Here is a 25199-nt window from a genome sequence, read left to right as displayed (position 1 = left end):
ACCACTACAAGTCCCCTCTCGTCGTGAAGCTCAGCCCAACCATTGCCATCAACATGGTGGATGTCGTCTAGCTACTAGGTTGCCACCCAGCTCCACCCAAGCTCACCAATGGAAGATCAACAAGAGACCACTACACATGATAGTGGACGGCTTACAAGCCAATAGCTACCACGTAAGGCTAGTCTACAAGTTCATCGGCCAAGAAAAGAAAAGAAACAACCACTGTACCTGCAACAAGCAAACAATGGTCTCCCAGTCTTGAACCCGAGCATAACTCACCACAGAGGAGGTCACGACCCTTGCCTTTGCTCGGCACCATTACCATTGCTCGCCCATAGTAAGTTCTCACCATAATAAGTTGCTCACCACAGTAAGTGCTCTCCACAGTAGGTTGCTCACCTACGGTATGTTGCTTGCCACAATAAGTGCTCGCCACTGTAGGTTGCTCACCACAATAGGTTGCTCACCACACTAACCCATGCAATGCACAACGGGATCACCAAGTTAGTGGGTACTAACGCACCAACCTGTGAGCTAAACGCACGCATGGGCATATGGCCCACTACAAGTGCCACCAAACTTGACCAACAGTCATGGCCCATGGGCCCACCGGTTCCACCTCAACGGTGACCATAAATCTCGTTGACCATATTCAGCAAAACAATAAGAAAATTCATTCGAAGGATATGTGAATAGTCAATGTTCGATAATCGAATGAAAACAAAAAAATTAAGCTACTTGACTCGGAATTGTACGAGCCTCCAAGTTAGTGAATGAACAAAAATCATCCAGAGATGGACAATCTCCATTGCTACAGAAGTGCTCAAGACCGACATCTTCCCCATGCTAAAAGAATTCAATAGCAAACAATCTCAGTCAAGGAAGAATTGAAAGCAATAGCTAAATGACCCTGATTTGATACTCTCGAATCGTTGTTTGAATTTTATTTTCGCTAATAATTTTTTTTTTGGAGTTTCTTCCCAAAATCCCTCAGGATTCCACAAGAATGCCGGTGGATGAATAAGCAAGAATGCAGTTTAATTACTAGTCTTAACCAAAAAAAAAAAAAAAAAAAAAAGAAGTTTAGATGATCCATATCCCAAAAAAGGGTCCTAGGTAAACAAATAGAACAACGAGAGAGCACAATGGCAATCAACCTCCACCAGACAAAAATCTTGAAAACCTTTCACTTGACCTGGAACGCCAACTGTAAAGCCGCACTTGAGTAGCGCTCAGGCACCTCAGCTCCTTATCTTCACCAAAACAAAGGCACACACCAAGCGACAATAATGCTCGCCCGGATCACCAGGGCTCCTGTCGAGCAACCACGCTTGCCCAGACCTACAACACTTTTCTTGGGCAATGACAACACTTGCCTAAGCAACACCACCCTCAAACCTCACTTAGGAGCCTCACACCTTGCTCAAGCACCACACGAATCGAATTCTGGCCAGACATTGCGCTACTTGCCTTACTGCAGTGGAGTATCACTCCCTCTGCAATAACGGGGTAGAGTACGTCTGCAGTAGCTGTAGAGCAGTCAAGTGTGCCTATCGTTGTAGTGGTGCAATGGAGCATCACTCCCCCCATAGTAACATGGTCAAGAACACCCCTTGCAAGACAAGACCAGTTGAGCATCTCCTTTAGCAAAGTCGAGTGGTCGCAACACTCGCACCTCTCCCGCTAGGACAGAGAGGTCGAGCATCTCTTCTAGCAAAGCTGAGAGGTCACAACATTCGCACCTCTCCCGCTAGGATAGAGTAGTTGAGCATCTCCTTCAGCAAATTCGAGTGCTTTCTCACTTACATTGGTGATCAAAGTATGATGACTTTGCCTTGAGTGCATCCTTCCTCTCCAATTAGCATGGTCGAGCACATCTCCAGCCTAATATAAAAGTTGAGTGCCTTTACACTCACATTTAGCAATTAAAGGATAATGACACTCCCTTGAGTTCATCACTCCTCGCCCAAAAGCTGAGTTTCCTTGCACTCGCATTTGACGATCAAAGAATGATGACACTCCTTTGAGTGGATCACTCCTCGCCCACACAGTTGAGTGCCCTTGCACTCACATTTGGCGAACAGATGATGATACCACTCCTTTTTGTGCATAACTCCTTGTCAATTATCGCGATCGAGCACATCTCCTGCCTAACATGAAATTCGAATGCTCTCACACTCGCATTTGGTGATCAAAGGATGATGCCACTCCTTTGAGGGCCTCGATCCTCGCCAATTAGCATAGTCGAGCACATCTCCCGCCAAGAAATGATCGAGCCCAACTCCAGTTGATTTTGGCATCCAAAAATTTCCTATTCATCTCCAAGTCTCTGAGTTCCATAACCCTCGCCCGCGGATTATCTTCGGGAATGAGCCTCTAAGCTCCATAATCACTTCGCACGGGTTGCCTCCGAGAATGAGTCAATAGGCTCAGCAACTACTTGAGATGGACCCAGGTGGTCGATAGGCTCCCTGACCACTTAGCACAAGTTACAAACACACTCAAACCTCAACACCAAAATGAAAACATCAACAGGAAATTGCCTCAATGGGTGAATAATCCACTAGTGCCAATGAAAACAAAAATGATTACTAAGTACGGAAACACACGCTCTCTGGTAAACGATAAACAATCATAAGTGACCATTAGTACACTCGATTAACAAGCAAACGCTTGCACAAACAAACTTCCCAAAAGCCCATCCTTGAAGGCCCTTACCATGAATCTCACAAATTTTTTCTTGAGCTCCACTCGCAGAGATCTTCTTGCTTTACACAACAATAAAAAACAAGAGAAAAGTTTCCATAATTTATTTTTCTGCAAATTTTCAAACTATCTTTTTCACAATTGACTTGAAGATTCTAAGGACACCTTGTTTAATAAATCGACCTTAAAAATTGCGAGCGTCTGTTGAATATAAAATGAGCTGGGTCCAACCCTTGGGAGTCTATCACCAAAAGGAAATTGCTTCATAAGGCCAAACTGCTCAGGCACGTAAAGGGAAAATGACCTCTATAAAGGGAGGGAATCTCCTTACTTCATTACACGTAGAGACCCCTCAAATGTTCTTCCTTGAGGAAGATCACATCTTCTTCAACTTCCAGAAAATATAATTTTCTCCATTGTATTGAGAGATATGTGAAGTCATGAGAGATTGTATAATCACTAAACTTAGTGGATTTCACCTCCAAACAATCTGTGGACGTAGAAATTTATGCCGATCCACCTAACTCCGTGCGTCCTCTCTCTTTAGTTATATTTTATATATTTATTTACTGTTTATTTTTATGGATGAACGTTTGAGCACCTTATCGACTCCCAAACCACCATCATGGACTTTTTGATTGCATCATCGAGGCCTTAAACTATTATCGTGGGCCAGGATGACTCTCTTCATTTTCCAGTTTGCTATGCAAATTTACGCATTAACAGTTGTGCCGTCTATAAGATTAACTTTATTCTCAATGAGATTTTTTTTTCATCAATCACTATTTTCTATCCCACATTCTATAAAAAAATATTTCACATCTTATAAAAAAAAATTATAAATATAGAATGTAAATAAATAATGATTGAGGTATAAAATTCATGTATTCTCACTATATGCCGAAAGCGAGAGAATGATGGCTCCATGGTTCGTGGGATCGTCTCCGAAAGAGATAAGATTGCTCTCACCTTTTCACCTTTATTTTTTATCTAGTTAATAATGTTGCAAAATAGAAGAAAAGGACGTGCTCCGTGCGATGTGTTCGCAGGGTGTCCATGATGTACGCGAGGTGTACACCACGCACATAAGGCACGCATTAACAAGGCTTTTTCTTACTTCCTAGCCTTTCGGATTTCCAATACTCTCAGGCCTAACAGTTCAACCGTGATGATATAGAGGAGACAAACACCACTTTTCTTCTTTTTGGGGCCGTACGTGCGAGTGCTTTAAAAAATATTGTCCCCTTCTGCCTTATTTTTTCTTTTAAGGATTAGAGAGTTTTAATATATATATATATATATATTATATCATGTGTATATCATATAGCATATATAGTATTTTTTTAATCTGACCTTGGGACCTCGTGGGTTTGTTTAGTAGTCATGAGTTGTTAACATGAGAGGGTTCAAATTAACCCATAATTTATGCAACACCATGTTTAACAAATCAGCCTTATTAATTACAAATAGTTTGGTGTACTAAATTATATACCGACACTCATATTATTTTTTTATTAAAAAGAAAAATAAAAAAAAGAAAATTTTGAAAAAAGAAAAATATTCTTTAACAAAAATTATTTTCGATTCAATTCATACTGTTTTATTAAATAAATTTTTTATATGTCATTATTAATATATAATTTGATATACGAACTCGTTTGTAAGAATATTTTTTTTTAAGAAAATTACTCAAAATCATGAACCCATAAGAATTGTCAGTTTCTTGTTATTACAAATCAAGATTACTCTATGTATTTGGCAAATGGATGGTGAAAACCGTACTGAAGTAATAGGCCTGCCCTCAAAGTAATCCGTATTTTCTAGAGAGATAGAGGAGCCTATATGGATGGATCCATGCAGCTAGGGGCGCTTGTGTACAAAATTAAAGATCCCAAAATATCCCACTATCTTTTCATGTAGGAAGAGACACAAAGTCTCCACTATCTTTTCAACCTGGAAGTTAAAAGAGAACGCGTCTTTACAGATGAAATGAAATCAATTAAAATAATAATTAAAAATTAAATAAAATATTATTAAAATATTTTTTAATATTATTTTTATTTTAAAATTTTAAAAAATTAAATTATTTATTTTATTTTATATAAAAAATTATAATAATTAGATAAGATTAAATAAATGAGATAAAAAATTTTAGAAAAGCTTTAGGCGGATGGTTGGATATTTGGAATATTTTAAAATTTTGTAAATAGTATTAAATAGTTTGAATGAAAACGTTTTATTAAATTTTGAAAAATAAGATCAAATAAAAAATTAAGTAAAAATATTATAAAATTAAAAAATTATTTGAATATATTTTTTTAAGTTTGTAAATTTGTATGAAATAATAATTAGGTAACAATTAGATAAAAATATTAAAAATTTAAAAATTTAAAAATATTTTATATTTAAATAATATTTAAAAATAAAATAATTATTTGAATATATTTTTTTAAGTTTGTAAATTTGTATGAAATAATAATTAGGTAACAATTAGATAAAAATATTAAAAATTTAAAAATTTAAAAATATTTTATATTTAAATAATATTTAAAAATAAAATTATAATAAATTTTGATAATCTTGATAATTCTCTGTGTGTACAAACAAACCCTTAATATAAAATCTACCACACAAATGAACACAATGGAAGACCTTTTATTGTCGGGGGCAAGCAGGAGGGAGCAGGGGCCGAGGGCAGGATTCGAAGGATCAATAAAGCAACAAGGCTGCACATCTTTCATGTATGCTATGCGTAGAATTTGAAGATAGTCTAATTTTAAATTTAATTTAATATTTAAATATTTAATTTTTAAATTATTAAATTCATCTCAATTTAAAATTTTTTTACATATAAAACTCATAATATTTTTTAACTTCTCATAAATACATATAAACTCATTTTAATATTTAAACACATCTAAACTCATATTTGATAGATCACACAAAACTCATTTCGCTATCTCAACTCAATATTATTAATAAAGAATTTAGCTCATCTCAACTCAACTTAACATTTAAACGGAACCTTAACGAGTAACAACTGAATTAATTGTAATTTCTTACGAATGTTTCTCAGGTAGCAGTGGCTACCCGAGTGATGGTTGGAATAGTGGTTGGAAGTTATTTAAAAAGTAATTAGCATTAGGGTTTATAGAAATTTATAGGGTTTATAGAAATTTATAGGGTTTATAAAGTTTTAGGTTTTTCCTTCAAATAAATTTTAATTATTTAGTGTGACTTTGTTTACAATAAAACTGGTGAAATAGCGAGACAGGCCAGTAGCTGGCATAGGATTGAAAGGCGTAAAACTAAGGTTGTACTGCACTAATTCTTCAACTCATTTTACAATATAACTTCAATACTAAAAAAAAAATAAAAAATAAAATTATATATATATATATAACTTCATTAATATTGAATTAATCTACGTATTTCTATCATTTTAAGCAATTGTATGTATGTGTGTAGTGCATGTATATAATACAAAGATGAGTGATATGATTTTAGCGATTGAAATTTCTGAATTGACCTTATCCTCGGACCGGTCATCCACCCAGACCCTAGCTAATTCGTACGTCAAACTTTTGCGTCTTGAAATAATATCAATGCTATATCATGTATAATTATATCGGTACGTACGTGATGCTTCTCGAAGGAAAAATATAATAAAATCAGGAGAAAAATAATAAGCACAATGCATATGTATTATATATATATATATTATATCTATGTCCAGAACTTAACATTAAGCTTTAATTAATTAATTAATTAATTATTTAGTCGGAGCAAATATGGTTCATGGATAATACGAGAATTTATAATTTCTTTAAGTGTTAAATTCATAAATCTCATATAAATCGTTGTAAAAAAAATAGATAATACCTTAAAAAATATAATCTTTTTATTTATTAATAGAACTTATATTTTATAAAAAAAATTATATAAAATTATTTATTTGATATATGTAATATTACGAGGATAATAATAACCTCATAACTTTCGAAAGCTGTACGGGCCGTACATATATTAATAATATTGCTTGCTGTGAATCTATATCAAAGGTGTCAATGGAAGATCAGCTAATAATTATGAAAAAGGTCATGCCACCGCTATGGTATAATCGAATGTGTAATATTTTTTAAACATTAAAATAATATATATTTATTAAATAATATTTTCTTAATCATTAAATAATAAAAAAATCCAATTCATAGCTTCCACGGTGGCCTCTCTTAAAGTGGATACAGCATTGGACACATGGACATGGGTAGTGGTACTGGGACACACACGTACTGATTAAGCGGAATTGTTATAAGTTATGATGATTTTAAATAAAAATTAAAAATAAAATAAATTATTATTAAAATATTAATTTTTAATATTATTATTTTAAAATTTAAAAAATTAAATTATTTATTATATTTTATAAAATAATTTAAAAAATTATAATAATAAAATAAAATAAGATCAAATTAATTAAAAATATTTTTCGATCTAAACAACTCCGGTATACAAAAACAGTGAGCTGTTGGCTGTTGCTATCCTATGTAGTTAGCTTTCTTCTAGGTGTCCTCTCTTTTAACTAGGGGTCGCGGGGCAAGACCTCGGACGTACCCCAGTCCACTCTTTTGTGTTCAGTTTGATGGGAATTAATTGGTGAATCTCGCGATATATATTTGTGAAAAATGACAGCGCACTGAGAAATTTCACCGACAGTCGGTATAGAAATGTGTGTATGTTTTTCTTTTGACATTTGTACTTAATATTTTATATTTTATTATTTAAAAAAATACACAAAAAATGTTTTAAAAAACAATATTTAACACTATCGCTATTCGGTACAAACCCTCGGTAGGATTTTTGAGTGTGAGCAGTACTGTCCTTGGGTGCTGCTCAATCCCGTGGAATTATCAGTGAAAATTACATTTTATTTTAAATATTTTATAAACATCCGTAATGATTGAGAAAAAATAAAAAATAAATACGTAAATTTATTAATAATTATTTTCTTTATTATTAAATATAATCAAATAAAATAACATGATAAACTCATGAGATTATTTAGCATTTTTCATATATATATATATATATATATTTCCAACTATGCTTGTTATAAAATTTGAATACATTTTGAGTGGTCCTAATTAATTCGTTGAAGTTCTACCAAAAAAAAAAAAAAAAAAAGAAAAAAGAAAAAAGATTATAATCTTATCATCAAGCTGGCTAACCATAAGGATTAATGCAACACCAGGCGTACGTTGTCCTAGTACATGGTAGTGGCCGACACTTGATTTCATTCATCAAATTACGTTTTGCTTGCCCTATTATTGCTTTTGTCGTCTTGCATGTGTTTGGGATTAATTTACGCAATTCTTTTCTTTTTTTTTAATATATCAAAACAAAATTCATTTATAAAAAATTTTACAAACATTTATCAAGTCATACAATTTAAAATATAAAGTTAGAAATATAATCACACCACATCATACTACAAGAAAAATAAACTTTTATAACTATTTAATTGCGATAAAAAGACTATTTATGATCAAAACAGATTCAATATAGTTGTGAATAATCATTTTGTTAGAATTAATTGACCACAAATAAATAATTTTCTTATAGTGTCATTAAACTCTCAACATTACAGACATATCGGGTGAGCCTATGTGCTACCTCATTGCCCAGTTGATAGATATGTTGAATGGAACATTCTTCAAAGAGCAATATCCAACCCATTTCTGGTTTCCACTAGTAGGTTCCCTAACAATGCAGCAGATTCAATTTCTTCTTGCATTTCCTTAACCACCAATAAGAAATCACTTCCAACTATTAACTTGCTTATGCCCATATTAGCATAAAGTTGAAGGCCTTGAAAAATAGCAAGCAGTTCAAAAGATTCAGGGTTAGCTGTTTTAGATTCAATCTTACTTGTTGCCATAATTATATCAGCTCTCTCATCTCTAAGTATAACACCAACTCCTACTATATGAAGGTCACTAAACATAACACTATCTACATTTAATTTCAGATATCCAGGAGGGGAAGACTTCCACATGAAGTATTCCTTAGTCTTCGAGTTTGGCAAGGCCTTAATATCATCAAACATTCTTTGTAATAAAGATAAGGCATGCTCAATAACATTCCTTGGCTCCATCCACTCTTTATCATGAACCATTTTATTTCTTCTAAATCAAAAATCCAAAGCAATTAAGAAAAAGACTGTTAAATTTCAACCCTGCCAACTTCTTTCACTTTCATTGCAGTATCCATTATAGACAGATTTGGCTCCATATTTCCCACCATAGGCAGATTGTTAATTTACACAATTCTACAAGTACGTATTTCCAGTACTCAATATAAGAAAACTGCTTATTTACAACTAGTTAATTCTAGCGAAATGACTATTTACAATTAAAATTAGTTGTAAATAATCTTTGGATTGCAATAAATTAATCACAAAAATCTATTTTTCTTATAGTGACTTTCGGTGTTTTGAGGATTCTTATGAAAATCAAATTAGGTGTTTTAGTTTGGGATATGATGATGTCTTTATATGGAAGTGTTTGGTTGTTAAGGTGAAGTAGTTTTGAAATATATAATGAATAATTTATAGGCGCGGCAAATTTCCAAAATAGTCCTGATCAAATACGTAAGAATTTCAACAATCACAAAATGAATTTAATCATTCAGAGGAAACATATGTATATATTTCTAAAAATACCTAATTAGAATATATATATATATATATATATATATATATATATATTCCAAACTATCACTTTTCTCACTTTCTTGCTTAAAAAAAAAAATATTGCCCTTTTTTGCTTGACTTTTATTGAATAAAAAGTGAATTTTTGTTCATTATCTTTTTTATCATTTTTTTTAATATTAATTCATATTTAAAGATATATATATATATATATATAGATTAAATGATGAAAAGAAAATACTTGCTAAAATGATAATAAATAGCATTTTTCTTTCTAAGAGTTAGAGATCAGTTTTAATTAACATGATATGCGTGTGTGTAATATTGTATAGCATATGTTTTGATTACTTTCTGTATTGTCTACATGATCGAGATCAGAAAGAGAGGGAGAGAGAAGCCTAAATGGATGCATGGATCCATGTCGTAACTACGGCTTCTATATGTACAAAATTAATTAAAGATCTCACAATATGATCTTCATTAATCAGTAATCATGTAGGCCTAGATCATTCACAAAAGATCCCACTATCTCTTCAACCCATTTATGGAATTTAAAGAGTAATAAAGCTTTAATTTGTATAAAATCTACCACACAAATCATGAACATAGTGGATCGGAGACCTTTTATATATTGTCGGGGGAAGCGCTCGGGAGGGAGGCAGGGGCCGGATGGAAGGCGCAGTCAAGCGCAGCAAGGCTGCTGCATATCTTTGTAGTGAGCGCCATGTATCTGAGTTTCAGACGAAACAAGACAAAAAAAATATGCAACTTGTAAAGCAGAAGCTAAAAGCTTATTTGTTTTGCAAAGAGGTACGTACGTGTAGCTAGCTAGGTTATAAAGGCATAAGCGTGAGTGCAAGACCATCACTTTCAGTCTTTAATTCCTGGCAAAAGATAACAAAGTGTAAGTGAGATAAGATGATTTTAGATGAATTGAATAAAATATTATTAAAATATTAGTTTTAATATTTTTATTAATTTAAAATTTGATAAAATTAAATTGTTTATTATATTTTATATAAAAATTTAAAAAAATTATAATGATAAAATGAGATGAGATAATTTCTATATCCAAACCAGCCTTTTTAAGTCTTTAGTTTCTATATATACACACATATGAGAACTCGGACGTCATTCCCCTAAAATATAACCTGTTTTTACAAGTAATTAGCATGAGGGCTGCCTCTGAAAACACCATCCTCCATGCGTCTGAGTCTCCAAAAATACCATCATCTGCATTGAAGATATTTGGTTTTCCAGTCGCGGGCTGCGACAATCATCACAATGATCATTTGCCCGTAACAGTACCATGCGATGCAAGTAGGAGGAGATCGTTCGAGTGCCAATACTGTCACCGACAGTTCTCGAATCATCAAGCACTTGGTGGCCATCAGAACGCGCACCGGAGGGAACGACAATGGGCCAAACAGGCCGAGTTCCTAGACGAACGCCATCATCAATATCCACGGTCTGTAGTAGCAGTCCCCATATTTATCGCTGCGCACGAGGGGAGATCACCAGGATCGGCAGTACCATTTGTATGCTCGAGTACTAGTACTACTGTTTCCTCGATCATGGGTGGTCATGCAACTGTTGAGTGGCCACATCTGCTTCCTAGTGCCGGCACAGGCTCTGATGTGGATCCTACAAAAGCCCATTGATTGATGAAGCAGAAGTACGTGAAGGAGATGATCATCTCGATCTCCACTTGAGGCTGGCACCCTGGAAGACCTTATAAATTATTAGCTACAAACCAAGTGATAATATCACATGTTGTCAGTCATGCAGACTAGTATCATATATAGATCAAAGAAAAAATCTGCTTATCATTTCCTTCGTCACACATCAACATATAATTTATTATTTTTACGCTTCTAAATATTTAAACACACGTATAGATATGTAAATATGTGTGTTTATATATATAGAAGGACAAATTCTCTCTAAAAAAAATATAAGAACAAATATAAGAAATCATATATTGATGTAGGATGTGGGATGATAAATAACATTTTTCCATATGAAAATGTTTAAAAAATATATATTGCTCTTTATATTACATCTTTTTATATATCTCCGACCATATTTAGTGACGGGTCACATTTTAAATAACAGATTGGTTTAATTAATTGATTTTTGTAGACGTTTATGTTCCTTTAGTTGCACGTGATATAAGTACTAGGCCTTGTGTAAAAGAAATGCGAAGTGCGTTTAATCAAACCCCCCCCCAAACACACAAAAAAAAAAAAGAAAAAAAAAACATCTTGAAACGTGTAGCAATACAACCCAACTCGATTATTTGGAAATTAATGTGTTTTAGAAGTCGATTTTGTTCGCCCAAGAACGATCAATCAGTACTTTTTTTCGAAGGTAATTGAATTGACTATATAGGGCTCAAACTAGCGGACACTACAAGGGAAGTGACTTTTCCAATCTTATATATCGCTGCCATTAACTTTTTCAAGCGATTTACAGATCACTGCATGTTCGTCAGTATTATCCCTACACTTCTAATTTACCCTAACGGAAGTAAAAAATCGCTGCTAAAAGCTTATCTTTTCTGGCAATTTTTTTTTTTTTTGTTGCAAAATATCACCGCAGTTATGATCTACGATTCAGTTCATAACCGTTGGGAAAGACTACTTCCGGCTATTTTTTATCGTCGCCAAAAGGACTAAAATCGCCGCAAATACACATTTTCAACATTTTCAAAACATCGCTGCAACTGACTAATCAGTTCTGAAAACTCAATTGCGGCAATTATAAAATCGCCATAAATGTATATTACCAGCGATTTTGGAATCGCTGCAATTGAGTTTTCGATTTTGAATATCCAGATGCAGCAATTGATAAATAGCTACTTTCGATCCATTACCAGTGATTTAAGATCGCCGCAATTGCATATTCAAAACTGAAAATTCAATTACGGCAATTCGAAAATCACTTGAAATGTATATTTTCTAGCGATTTCCGATTATCGTCACAATTACTTATTTCCAGCAGGCATGTTTAGCTGGGAAAAACTTTTTGCTGCGATATAATATCGCCACAAATCTGTTTCTGCCATGAAAAAATTATGTCCGGCGAATTTTACTCGCCGAAAAAGGTGTTTCAGAAAATAAAATAAAAAAATATACAAAACAAAATATAGAAAAAATATAATACACATCCAAATTATATGTTTTTCCTCAAATAAACAATTACACAAGTGGGAAGCACAAAACCAAACTTACAAATAATCTAGTTTATTTGTAAATACACTAAGTAGAAAAGATTAAAAAGGGAAGATCTTCTAAATATTAAAAAGAGTAGAAATAAGTATTAATATTCAATAAGCCTATATTTATTTTCTTAGCTGACTCCTTTAAATTTAATGCATATCACTTGTCATAATATTTCCTGTTTTTCATGTATACTTTTTTAACATGATAACAACCAATGACTCCATGGACATCAATACAAATGTATGAATGTATGTTCTTCCCAACTTACACCCAAAAAGGTCATTATGATCCAAAGAAGGCATGTAGTACCTCTTTTTTTTTTTTTTTTTTGGGCACAACAGGACCTCTTCAACTGAGACAGAATGAAAATTGAATAAAATGTCACAATTTATCAAATGAGTCTCACAATCTCACAACCCAAAAAACAAAAATTAAAAAAAAAAAAGTAATGGCAGCAAGAAATCCACAAGTGTATAGAAAATTTCATAGCCAAATGAAATGAAGATGCTCAGCTTAAAGTAGACTCACAAGTTCTTCTTGCAGTCCAATACCCACTAAGATACTTTCCCACTTAATGAGTTGTTGGTTAAGAACCTACATCTATAAAATACATGTCATCTCATTTCTTTCCAAGTGAATAGTCATTGTTGTATAGGAGATAATTTGAGAACCAAATTAAACATGAAATATTTGCATAAATAAACTAAGATTTAGTTCCTGTGATTATCAGCTTACATTTTTTGTATTCACACTTCAATAATGAGAGATAAATTGAAGTGATTATATAATTGCAATAATATTGGCTTGTATAAAATCTTTGTATTCACACTTCTAGACAATCCTAGTAAGCTCTGCACAGAGCCATTTTATTCCTAATTTTGAGCATGAAACTTTATGAAGCTGTATGGCTTCTAACCAAAAGAGGCAGCGAGAAGGAAAAAAAAAGTTATAGTAGAGTATTATGTGATCGAAACACATTTACCACTAAAAATTACAGAATACCTAAATAACATTCGCATAAAACTAAAAAGTTCACTAATTTGCCACTGGGCCTTTCAGAAGTTAAAAGAACTATAAACCTATCAACTACAAGAGAAAAAGAAGAAACAATACCACCTAATAATTATGGAGAGCCCTAGATAGAGAAAAGGAAGACAAATCAGTTGCTCTAACACTGCCTCATCAATATAATACCACCTTATATTGCAGATCTTTTTCTTTTGCTCCATATTTGAACCTTCTTCCTTGACCTCTAGTCTTGCTTAAATAATTCATTTTCAGTAATCCTGAAACAGAATAAACAATAACAGCCTTAGTCTTCAGCTTTTATATCAGTAAATAAACTCCAAGATAAAAGTGAGCTAATTCTTGAAGCTTGAATTAGAAATTATAAACTAATTTTTCAATAACAATGTTACTAGGTCAGATTTTGGGGGAAAATTCTTTCTCTTGCTTCCTCATGGGAAAGTAAACTTCATATAATTTACCATTGCCATGCATAAGTCATTTAACATGAATGAATGCATGCATACAACCATATCTATGTAATTCATCAAAATCTAATATATTCCCCTACATTGAGAATGCATTTTGCAAAGAGTTAAAACAAAGAACATGCAAATCAATTTTACTTTCCCAATTGAAAGTTAGTCCATAGAAATTTAAGAAAGAACAAGAAAACAGATTTGCAACTATCTGTAGATGTGTCATTATTTTTCTGTAACTGGTTTTTAACAATGAGTTTCACCTTCCTTTTTTAATAATAGAGTAACCAGTTTTTATTTTATTTTTTCTGTGATGATCAGAGACTGAGACAAGCTGACAGATAATACAAAACAAATGCAAAATAATAGGCTCACTCCTCTTCCTGGTTGACAAATTGGAAACCTGTTGCCACAAAGACAATCTCTAACGAAAAATATTATCCAACCAAATTTCAGGATAGGTAGATGCCTTGATATTGGTGTTGTGCCATGAATTATTCTGATATTGATAGGTTACACTAGGGTAAGAACATATGGCATGATACTAATATGAACACTAAGCACAAGATGGAAACCAACCAAGAAAAATAATCAAAAGGGAGAATTTTCCTTCTTCTAAAAATCCTACAGCTCTATAAACCAAAGAAATCACCAGTGAGAAATTTATCGCCTCAGAATTCTTACTGCCAGATTTTTTTAATTATCACTTACTATTACTATCTCCCTAAAAAAGAAAACCCAAAAAGAATTATCATCTACTAAAAGTGTATATATGGATGGTGAATATTTAATAATAGTTAATCCAAGTTGAAATTCCTCAAAACTCTTAATAATCGACAATGATGCTATAGAAATATATCTTGTCCTTAGTTATTTGATACACATACAACTTACTTAGTGTCTTCTACTATAGCTGATTTTAATTTGTATGGTCCAATAGCAACACCACTTTCTGTATCCTGTATTCAATTTCAAAGTAACAAGCACTCATACCTTTAGGAATGTCACACGCAACAATAGCAATTTCAGCAAGAACCCAGAGGATGAAGTTTGGGACCCTAGGGTATTCAACTCTACAGTGCTTTGCTAAATGCTTTCCAAAAATTACAAAGCAACTTTTAGAAGGAGAAAAGAAAAAAATCAGATAGCAGGGGCTAGCAAAAAGTATGCCAACAAATCACTCACCTGTGACAACCCCAAGATTGGCTGCTAGGGATTGAATAATGAGAGCAGCACAAGAAGCCACTAATATGATCCAAAGTAGCTCACATTCGAAGCTCGTTGGCTGTTTTTCATTAACCCAGGGGTTACCACTCCATTCTTAAACACTCCAGAGTGGACAGAGGTTCCACTAGGATAATTTTCCATCCTAACCTTTGAAATCGTGACAAAAATTATTTTCATGCTAAGTTAAAAAATGTCTTTCATGACATGTGCATATGTAGCAAGGTTTTCATGTGAAAATGACATTTTATAGATGCAATATGCTAAAATGGTGAAATGTATCACATGTCATGTAAGTATGCACTCAATGTATCATATAACATGATATTTTATGCTCAAAATGATAATTGAAATATGAATTAAACATTCATCAATAAATCATAAATAATCTATCAAGCTGTAAGTTAGATGCCAACTTACAAACTTCTTAAGTTTTCGAAAAAGGTCGTAGCAGCTGAAATCAAATTCGTACTAAGTTAAGATTAATACTAATATGGATGAGGTTCATAAACAAGGGCTTCAAAAATTGGTATTTACAAAAATACCCTTAAACTTTCCAAAATTGTCATTAAGCTCTAAATTTTCACTATTTGCAAACAAACTTTAAATTCAACCAAACTTCATGGAACTCATATTTTTGATATTCCAAAGTCATCTAAACTCTTAGAATTGTAAAATTCAAAGTGAAACTAGTTCAAATACTCTCAACTCGTGGCATCACTCTAGTTGATGTCTTCGTATGTTTTCAACTATTGATCACTATGTATGCATACTTAAGCCACTTTCTCTAATCATAAAAAATACAAAAGTCTTTAAGGATATGATAAAGGTAAGTCCTTGGATAATCAAGTTCATCCCAACACTTAATCATGGCTAAGAACCTTAATTTTCTATAATTATCTATTAATCAAATTTGATATTCTTAGTGCAAATCATCAAGGTATGCTTTTAAAATTCATTCAAATCATGAAAATTTCATTCTTATACCAATCAGAAGGTTCCTATATGCTTAATCATCAAGCCTAGGTGGGAATCAAGCTTCATGCCTTAATCACAAACTTACTAAAACCTATGCATGCTTTGATGATCAAAATAAGATAGAATTAAAACTGATCATGGCATGCTTCGAATAAAAAGTAAAACCTTCCATGATCATTATAAGATATTAATAAATCATATCAAAACATTCTTAAGACATGCCATAGCTAAATTTCTACTTAAGACATCCTTAATGAACCCTATTTTGCATTAAGCATGGTAACCTTTTCTAAACTCAACCAAAATTCATCCCAACACTTGAAAACAAGGCTTGACATGTTAAATAAGATCAAGGGAAAGAAAACTTAGAAATTTCATAGCCCACTCAAGCTCCTAGCTCAAGAACTCCCACGAACACTCAAACTCACTCACTTTCGATTTCTCTTCAAAACTAAGGGGGAAGATTGCTCTCTATACTCAAAAGGGGAGCTAGAGATGAGGTGTGGAGGAAATGAGGGGGGTGAATGGGCCTTTTATGGGCAGCCAAACGGGAGGAGACGTTTGCCTTGGTCCAAGGGGATTGGTGGAGATGGGCGGTGGTGAAGGGCTGAAATTTCCAGATTTGCCTTCATTAGCTTGTGTCACCTTGTGCAGGGGGAATAGTGGCTTGAAACCACCATGATTTCTTCCCTACAGTGGCCAAATTTCTCCTACAGATGGTGGTCAAGTCGTGGGGCAGAGGACAGATGAGGAAAACCATCAAAACCACCCAAGGGGGCTAACGGGTTCAAGTGGTTTTCCTTGGGCAGATTTGATCATCACTTTGTCTCTCCTCATTGACTCTTCTTCAAGGCTGAATTGTGTAGAGGTAAGGTCATTTCTTGAAGCCTTTTTTAGGTAGTAGAAGATGGATGGTTGGCTGCCAAGTAAATCATGGAGGTGAAGCTCAAGAAGGTGATGCGAGGGAGGTGGTTGCGGAGTGAAGGGTTCTTAGATGCTTTTAGTTTTTGGTGCCTTCTATGGGTGGTGAATCTTGGTTAAATGCTCATGATGGTCATGGGGCCTCTTGGGGATTGGGTGGTGCTGGAGGTTACGTGGGGTGGTGGCTCAACTATGGCAAGTGGTTGGTTGAAACTCAACCTAACCGGGTCTCATTCAACATGTCCCTTGGTGCAATTCGGTCTTGGTTAAGGACTTGGTTTTTGAAACTAATTTCATCCAAAACTTGGTCTAGGTTTAAATGAATTATAAGAGGTATCTAAGGATCATATTACCCTTGAGAAAAAGGCACACAAATATTAGACTTAAGGGCAAAACAGCTCATGCACTCAAAGGGCATACATAAGTGCCAATAAGTGTGGTTTTGGGATTTGATATGCCATTTCCTCTAATGACATGTGTGGAGGTTTATCTAGGGTTTTAGTATGATCTAAGAGTGATACAATTGGGTAGTAAAATAAGAAAATTTTAGATCAAAAGGTTAAGGAAAGATTAAAAATGAAATTAAGCTTCAAAGCATGGTTTAATGATCACTAATCTTGGGTAAATTGATTAATGGTCTTAACCAATTTTAAAACTTACTTTGGGTACTTAGGGTATGACACGGCTTAAGGAAACTATGGTGCATTGGACTTTCAATTGGAAGTGTAAAAATAGAAGACAAGGCTTTTGGGCCTTGATGGGCTTAAAAGAGCCATGAGTGTGGGTCAAGGGCTTTTGGGTTTGAGTGAATGGGGGCCCTTGTTTTCTGATTTTGAGAGATTAAAAAAAGGCCTCAAGTCCACAAAGGTGGGGCTTGAAAGGGCTTGTCTTGACCTAATTGGGTCATGGGTCAATTCTATACCAAGTTTGGCCTAAAAGTCTTAAGCCTTCCTTATACTTGGGCCAAGGCTATCTACTAAGTCTTAAATTCCTAAGAGGCTTGGTCTAAGGCTTCTAAGGCTTGGCCCATAAATATTCTAAGATCCTACAATCCTTACTAGAAACACTAATGGGCTTGCTTCTCTAACCCTTTGCTTAATGATACTAAGTGCCAAGGTCACTGTCAACATTGAAGTAAGTAAATAAAATAATCAAACAAAATAATACAAAAAAATAAATATAAAAAAAATATTTAAAGCCTAAAATCATAAGCTTAATCTAGAGCGTTTAAATTTGGGATATGCATTCTAAAAATAAAATGTTTTGTTTCCACATACTGAACTCTCTGAAAAAGTTTATGTTTACATACTAGCATATGTTTTTTGCTTATTGAGTTGTTGATAACTCACCACTTATCTTCACAATATTTTCAGATGTTTTGAATGTTTCAAGTAAGGATCAAGAATAGAAAGCATGGGCAAGACTGTGTGAGCATAGTAGATTAAGTACAAAGATAGTATTTTGATTATTGGAGAGTTTATTTAGTACTTTTGTTTTGTTCTGTCAATTTGATATTCTGGCAAATCATTTTCTGAGTCATAACCCGTCTCTCTCGAACCCTCATAACCCGTCTCTCTCAAACCCTCATTACAGACCTGTCTCGAGGGGGTGGGAGCTTCGGCTCCTTCCCCCTCCCTCCATCCCCCACCGCCCCCCACCGTCCCCTTTGTGTAGTGCTCCGTTTTTTTTGTGTTTGTTGTGTTTGCATGCTAAATAAGGGATAATCGCAGATCTTGGATGTCCGGCGACTATAGATCAGCACGCGCCTCTCCATGGTATTGCCTAGCCGCCGATCTTCAAGACTTCTGAATGCGGCGCCAATCGAAGCGGCGAGTTGCTCGCACGCGCAGCCAAAATATCCCCGAGACGTTCGGTGAGTGGCTCTCTCGCGACCCCAGGAGGCCCTCTGCCGTCGTCACGCGTGGCACCATTGGGGTTTGTGAGTCCGGATCTTCCAAGATCGGTAGGCGGTTTCTCTCAGGAACACTGTTCTTTTTGTTTGTTACAGTGATTTTTTCATTGTATTTTATTTTCATGTCCTGTTTTTCTTTTTTTGATAAATAAAAATTTCAAAAATGTTGTCCCTTCGGACCTTGGTCCGAACGGTGTGATGTCCCCTCTCCGCTTAGGCGGTGTATGGGGTTGGTGCACCCTACTCCACGTAGTCGGGGTACGGGTTTTGTCATTTGGTTACTATTTCTCTATCGGGGACAGAGTTAGTGCACGACGGATCCTTTAGACCTGGTCTTTAGAGATCTGTCGTATGGACTAGACCATGTCAGCCACGGAAGTGTGCTGGGGAGCTATTAACGTATGTAACTGACTTTTTTTAAGTCAAAGTTATATGTTCTTTATTAATGAAATGTGATCCCTTTTATAAAAAAAAAATTGATATTCTGAAAGGTTGATGTTTATATTGAGGCTTTGTGGTGTCTTACTTTAATGATATTTAGGTAGTCGGTTTAAAACAATGAGATATATGTGTAATTGAGATATTGGAGTTTACATCTGTATTGTGAGATATGATTTTAAGTGAAAGGTAGTAACTCTCTGACCGCCTTGGACCGGGGCGTTACACGTAACGCACTCAACTGGTGTGGAGGTCAGAAGACCCCACAACCTCTACAGTTAGCCACTAGTGTCGAGTCCAAAGACTCACGATGCAGCCAACATATGGGAAAGGTCAAGGACCGCCCGACCTCCCAGGGGCCTAACAGGCGGGCAACTCTCTGGACTGCCCGACCTATCTCACATGGATAGCAATACAAGCACAACATTTTCTCCAGTAAATGCCGAGTGTTTACGCTCATGCCACAACCGCTGCTAGCGGGTTACCTTTGAAAATGAGCCACCAAGCTCTACAACCGCCTCGCGCTAGTGTCCTTCGAGAACAATTCGACGGGCTTAACAACCGCTTAAGATGGATCTAAGGGGTTGACGAGCACCCTGACCACTTAAGCACGTATTACTACAGACAAATAACAAAACAAGAACACCAATAACAATTTACACTAAGGGGCGAAAAATACACTACTACCAACAAAAGCAAAAACGATCATCAAAATACATGCAAAAAACCAATCATGGAAATATGCACTCTTTGTCGACAATAAACAATCTCTCGGGCAAACATCTTAAACAAACTTAAAGTTGAGTTTCGTGTTCTCCACTACCGTGGTTAAGTACATCTCCCGCCCAAGCAGAGCTTCATGCTCACACCTAATACGGTTGAGTACATCTTCCACCAAAGTAGAGCTCCACGTTCACACCAAATGCGGTTGGGTACATCTCCTGCCTATCTCTCTAAGTTGAGCTCATAACCGCTTAGCACAAAACAAACAAAAGACTAAGAACCAAACAACAAATAAGGGACCAAACAAGAAACTAGTGATCAATTTTCAAAATTTATTCTGCAAATTATTGACTTGAAGATTCTCAAGGCCTTCTTGTACAACGAATTGTCCTTAAGAATCGTGGGCATCTGTAGGGGTCAAATCAGCAACCTATAATTTAGCCTCAAGATAAGGCCAAAAATCAAGTTAAGAGGTAAAACCAAGAAGAGATAGGATAAGTCTACTCAAATTCCTAAAATGAAAGACACACAGACTCCTGAAAGGAAAGGATCAGACTCTTAAAAGGAAAATGCTTTACAAGGCAATCACTCCAAAGAAATAGACCTCTATATATATGAGGAGATTCCCCCACCAAACGGACGAATTCTCGACAAGCTCTCTACAATCTCTCCACAAAAGCTCCCTACGCCAAACTCCACTACAACTCCTACGGATCTTCTCTAAATTTTCTTATTATATTGTGAGATATGTGAGATCATGAGAGATTCTAAAAGCATCTATTATAGTGGATTTCGCCCCAAGCAACCCCTGGATATAGGCATTATGCCGAACCACATAAATCTATATGTCTCTTTTTATTTACTTTTATTCACTTATTTATTATTTATCATATGGATGAACGCGAAGAGTATCATATCGAAGCCCGAACCATCATCGTGAGCTAGGGATAATTTTTTCCTCCACTCCGGTCTCTTGTGCAAATTAAGGCATTAACAGACTAGGTAATGAAAGATCGATACAATTAATTACGAATCGAATTGGAAGATTATCACATTAATTTATTATAATCTAGGGTAAGTAAAAAAATCTAATAATATTATATCATTCCCATTATATTTACTAGATCTATGGCTGTAAAAATAAACTGGAGAACTAGAAAATTGGCTTGAATTGGCCCGGACCTGTCGATTCTGTCCGAGACCAGTTCCTCCATTTTAAAAACTGGTCATAATAGGTATGATCTCAGTTTTATATTTTCTAGGACCGGACCGGTTCGCATATTTGTATATTTTTAATTAAATTTAATATTATATATAATTTTTATAAATTATAATTATATATGAAATAATGTTATATTATAATTTATCACATAAAATTTTAATCTTAAACGTGAACATTTATTTGAAATATATATTAATTACATTTTATTAATAAATTCTCAACATTTTTCTTTTGATAAATATATTAGTAATACTAATATACATTAGTATATTAATTACTATATTATCACTAACATATAGTAATAGTACTATACCAATAGTATTACTATATACTAATAGTATTAGTGTATTACTAATATTTATATATATTAATATTTATATATATTAATATATATATATAAGTATAAGAGATTAGAGATTTAATATATATTAAAAATCAGAAAATCAAACCGAACTTGTAAAACCAGAAGTACCGGTTTAGGAGAGTAACCAGTGCGGTATCGGTTTTTGAAAATGCAAAACCGGTGTATATCGGTTCGGTCTCAAAATTTTTCCAAAACCGGACCAAACCGGACCCGTTACGCCCCTAACTAGATCTAACAGCTAGCTAGAATATGCACTAGCTTTAATATTTTTCTTACTCATTTTGTTCCCAAGAATGAATCAAAATTTGATACTACTTGCCCTAGCTAGCATGCATGAATCAAGGTTAATAGTTTTCAGGGTTAATGTGAGCGAGGCCAAGCTCATGATGATCGACCCCAATTAGCTAACTTTGGCAACGAGGAGAGAACTTGGTGTTGGAAAATTATAATAAAAATAATGGGATCACGAATGTAGAAAATAAAGATCTAGACGCTAAGACTTGATAGTAACAACCATTTCTTTAGAACATATTTTGTTCCCTTTCAACGTGTTATAGACAATTGACAAAACTGTTCCCAAGATACAATGAAGGTCTCTCTCTTCTCGTTGTTCTACGATAGCACTTTTATAGAACTACTCAAAAACACCATTTTTTGTAGAATTATAAGATGAAGAGATATCTTTTAGAATGAGAACTCTGGTTTTTCTTATCTATTATAAAAATTTGAACATATCAACTATTTTATAACCACCTATCATGCATTCCAATGGTTAGAAAATTATGACTAGTTTTCTCGTAATGTAACAATTGCCTTCTAACGGCTAGTTTTATTGTTATATAACAAATGCCTTATAACGGCTGGTTTTCTTGTTACATAACAAATGCTATCTAGAGGCTAGAGAATGGCTAGTTTTGATCTAGTACGTAATAATTGTCGTCTAATATTTCCTTCTTCATATATTTCAATGAGTTGGCGTTCTCCATCAATGCACAAGTTTTGATTTAAATATATATAGAAGATAAACAAAATATTACATTATTATTTAAAATACCCAAAATAATTTTATAATTTTAATAAATCTAACATTACCCCACTATTTGGAATAATAATTAAAAAAAATTATTGTGCATAAGGATGAAAATAAAATGCTTCAAGGAAGGTGTATTTTGGACTTGAGCCTTCACCTAGTGTATTTATATCAAAGTTATGTCAAGGTAATCAGTGAATGTATCTTGAATTGATGACCCTATTAGACTATCCAAATAGAATTAATGCAATTATTTTCTTATTCTCCATAGGAAGTGGCCACACTTCCACTCTCAAATAGGTAAGTTCATCTAAGGTAATCCTATTTCATCTCGACAAAATTAGCCTATAAACTTAATTAAGAGTTTTACTCATCCTTTAAACTCCAGGAACTATTAACATTAGAATACATCTCTTTGGAATTAGGCTATAAACTTTTAATCAATTATCTAGTGTTAGACAATCATCACTCTATCGACTTGTTGATACGCATTGAACCTTACCAATATTTCAAGTCCAAGGTTGGGTTTCCGTCGCAGGCGATTTAATTTATAGACCTCAACCTCATTCTCTTTGATGTCTTATAGATCATATCTCTTGGTAGGCCTTTTGTTAACGAATCCACAAATTTTAAATCGATTTAACATATTCAAGAGTAATCACTCCATTATTGAGTAATTTGCGCACATAATTTGCTTCAAACTAATATGTCTTGATCTATTATTATACGTCTTGCTTGTAGCTACTCGCAAGGTTGCCTCTCTGTCACAATAAGGTGCCATTTGAGATGAGATGAATTGAGATGAAAGTTAAAAGTTGAATAAAATATTGTTAGAATATTAATTTTTAATATTATTATTATTTTAAGATTTGAAAAAGTTGAATTATTTATTATATTTTGTATGAAAATTTGAGAAAGTTGTAATGATGAGATGAGATGAGATGAGATGAAATATATTCATTATCCAAATGGGGCCTAAATCGTTACTGTAGGAAATGATTTAGTCCAAATTGGTATGTCTACCAACAAATTCCTAAGTCATTCTGCTTCTTTACATGCGGTTGCTAAAGCAATAAACTCATATTCCATTGAGAATGGGTTATACAAGTTTGCTTCTTTGATTCCCATGAAATCGTAGCTCCTCCTAATGTAAAAATCCACTAACTTGTAGACTTAAAATTTTATTCTACACTATTTCAACTAGCATCACTATATCCTTCTAATATAATGGGTTCTCTTTGATAGTGTAAACCATAATTCATTGTCCGTATTTTAGAACTCGAGAAATAGCATCACAATGCTCTTTACCTGGATTAGTAATAAATCTACTTAGCATCCCAATAGCAAATGGAATATCAGGTCTAGTGCAATGCATAACATACATTAGACTCCCTATCACACTAGTCTATTCTAATTTGGATCTACATCTTCTTGTGCTTTCTCTCAATTTAAGACTAGGATCATATGAAGTTGAGATTGATTTTTGGTCATCATGACCATACTTCTTGATCACTTTCCCAATATAATGAGACTGTGTTAAGGACAAACCATTGATTGTCCTCGCAATCTTGATTCCAAGAATTACGTCAGCCTCTCTCATATCTTTCATGTCAAATATTGAGGAAAAAACCTTTTAGTTTCTTCTAGACATTGAAGATTACTTCCAAATATTAACATATCATTAACATATAAACATATGATCACACAATCATTATTATATACTTTATAGTAAACACATTTATCAGCATCATTCACTCTAAAACCATAAGATAAAACTATTTTATCAAATTTTTCATACAACTATTTAGGAGCTTGTTTCAAACCATAACGGGATTTGATCAATTTACAATCTTTCTTTTCATGACCATCCATGATAAAACCCTCGGGTTGCTCTATATAAATCTCTTTATCTAAGTCTCCATTTAAAAAATTATTTTTTACATTCATTTGGTGAACTACTAGATGATTGAGACATGCAAGAGAAATTAATATTCTAACAGTGCATATTCTAGCAACATGAGCATATATATTCAAATAATCTATTCATTCTCTTTATTTATATTCCTTAACCACTGAACGAGCTTTGAATTTATTAATAGAGCCATTGGCATTAAGTTTTTTTCTAAAAATTCACTTACATCCTATTGCTTTTGAACCACGAGGTAAACCAACTAGTTTCCAAGTTTGATTTAAAACTTTTGATTTCATTTCATCATTTATAGCTTCTTTCCAGAAAGCTACATCTTGTGATGACATAGCTTATT

General features: G+C 33.9%; 1 protein-coding gene across 1 annotated transcript; it reads left to right on the top strand.

Moving 5' to 3' along the window:
• The first annotated feature begins 10587 nt into the window (after window positions 1-10587).
• Window positions 10588-11076, top strand: LOC121247369 (zinc finger protein 1-like). The gene has a single exon (XM_041145732.1). It carries the CDS (start codon window positions 10588-10590, stop codon window positions 11074-11076), a length of 489 nt encoding a protein of 162 aa, XP_041001666.1.
• Window positions 11077-25199: the final 14123 nt, after the last annotated feature.

Source organism: Juglans microcarpa x Juglans regia, chromosome 1S (assembly GCF_004785595.1).
Source record: "Juglans microcarpa x Juglans regia isolate MS1-56 chromosome 1S, Jm3101_v1.0, whole genome shotgun sequence".
Lineage (NCBI taxonomy): Eukaryota > Viridiplantae > Streptophyta > Magnoliopsida > Fagales > Juglandaceae > Juglans > Juglans microcarpa x Juglans regia.
The sequence above is the reverse complement of the archived record's forward strand: the minus strand, read 5'-3'. Positions and strand labels throughout refer to the sequence as shown.

Bases quoted from the DNA above. Each gene is read 5' to 3' on its own strand.
- LOC121247369 (XM_041145732.1), top strand. From the start codon at position 10,588: ATGAGGGCTGCCTCTGAAAACACCATCCTCCATGCGTCTGAGTCTCCA.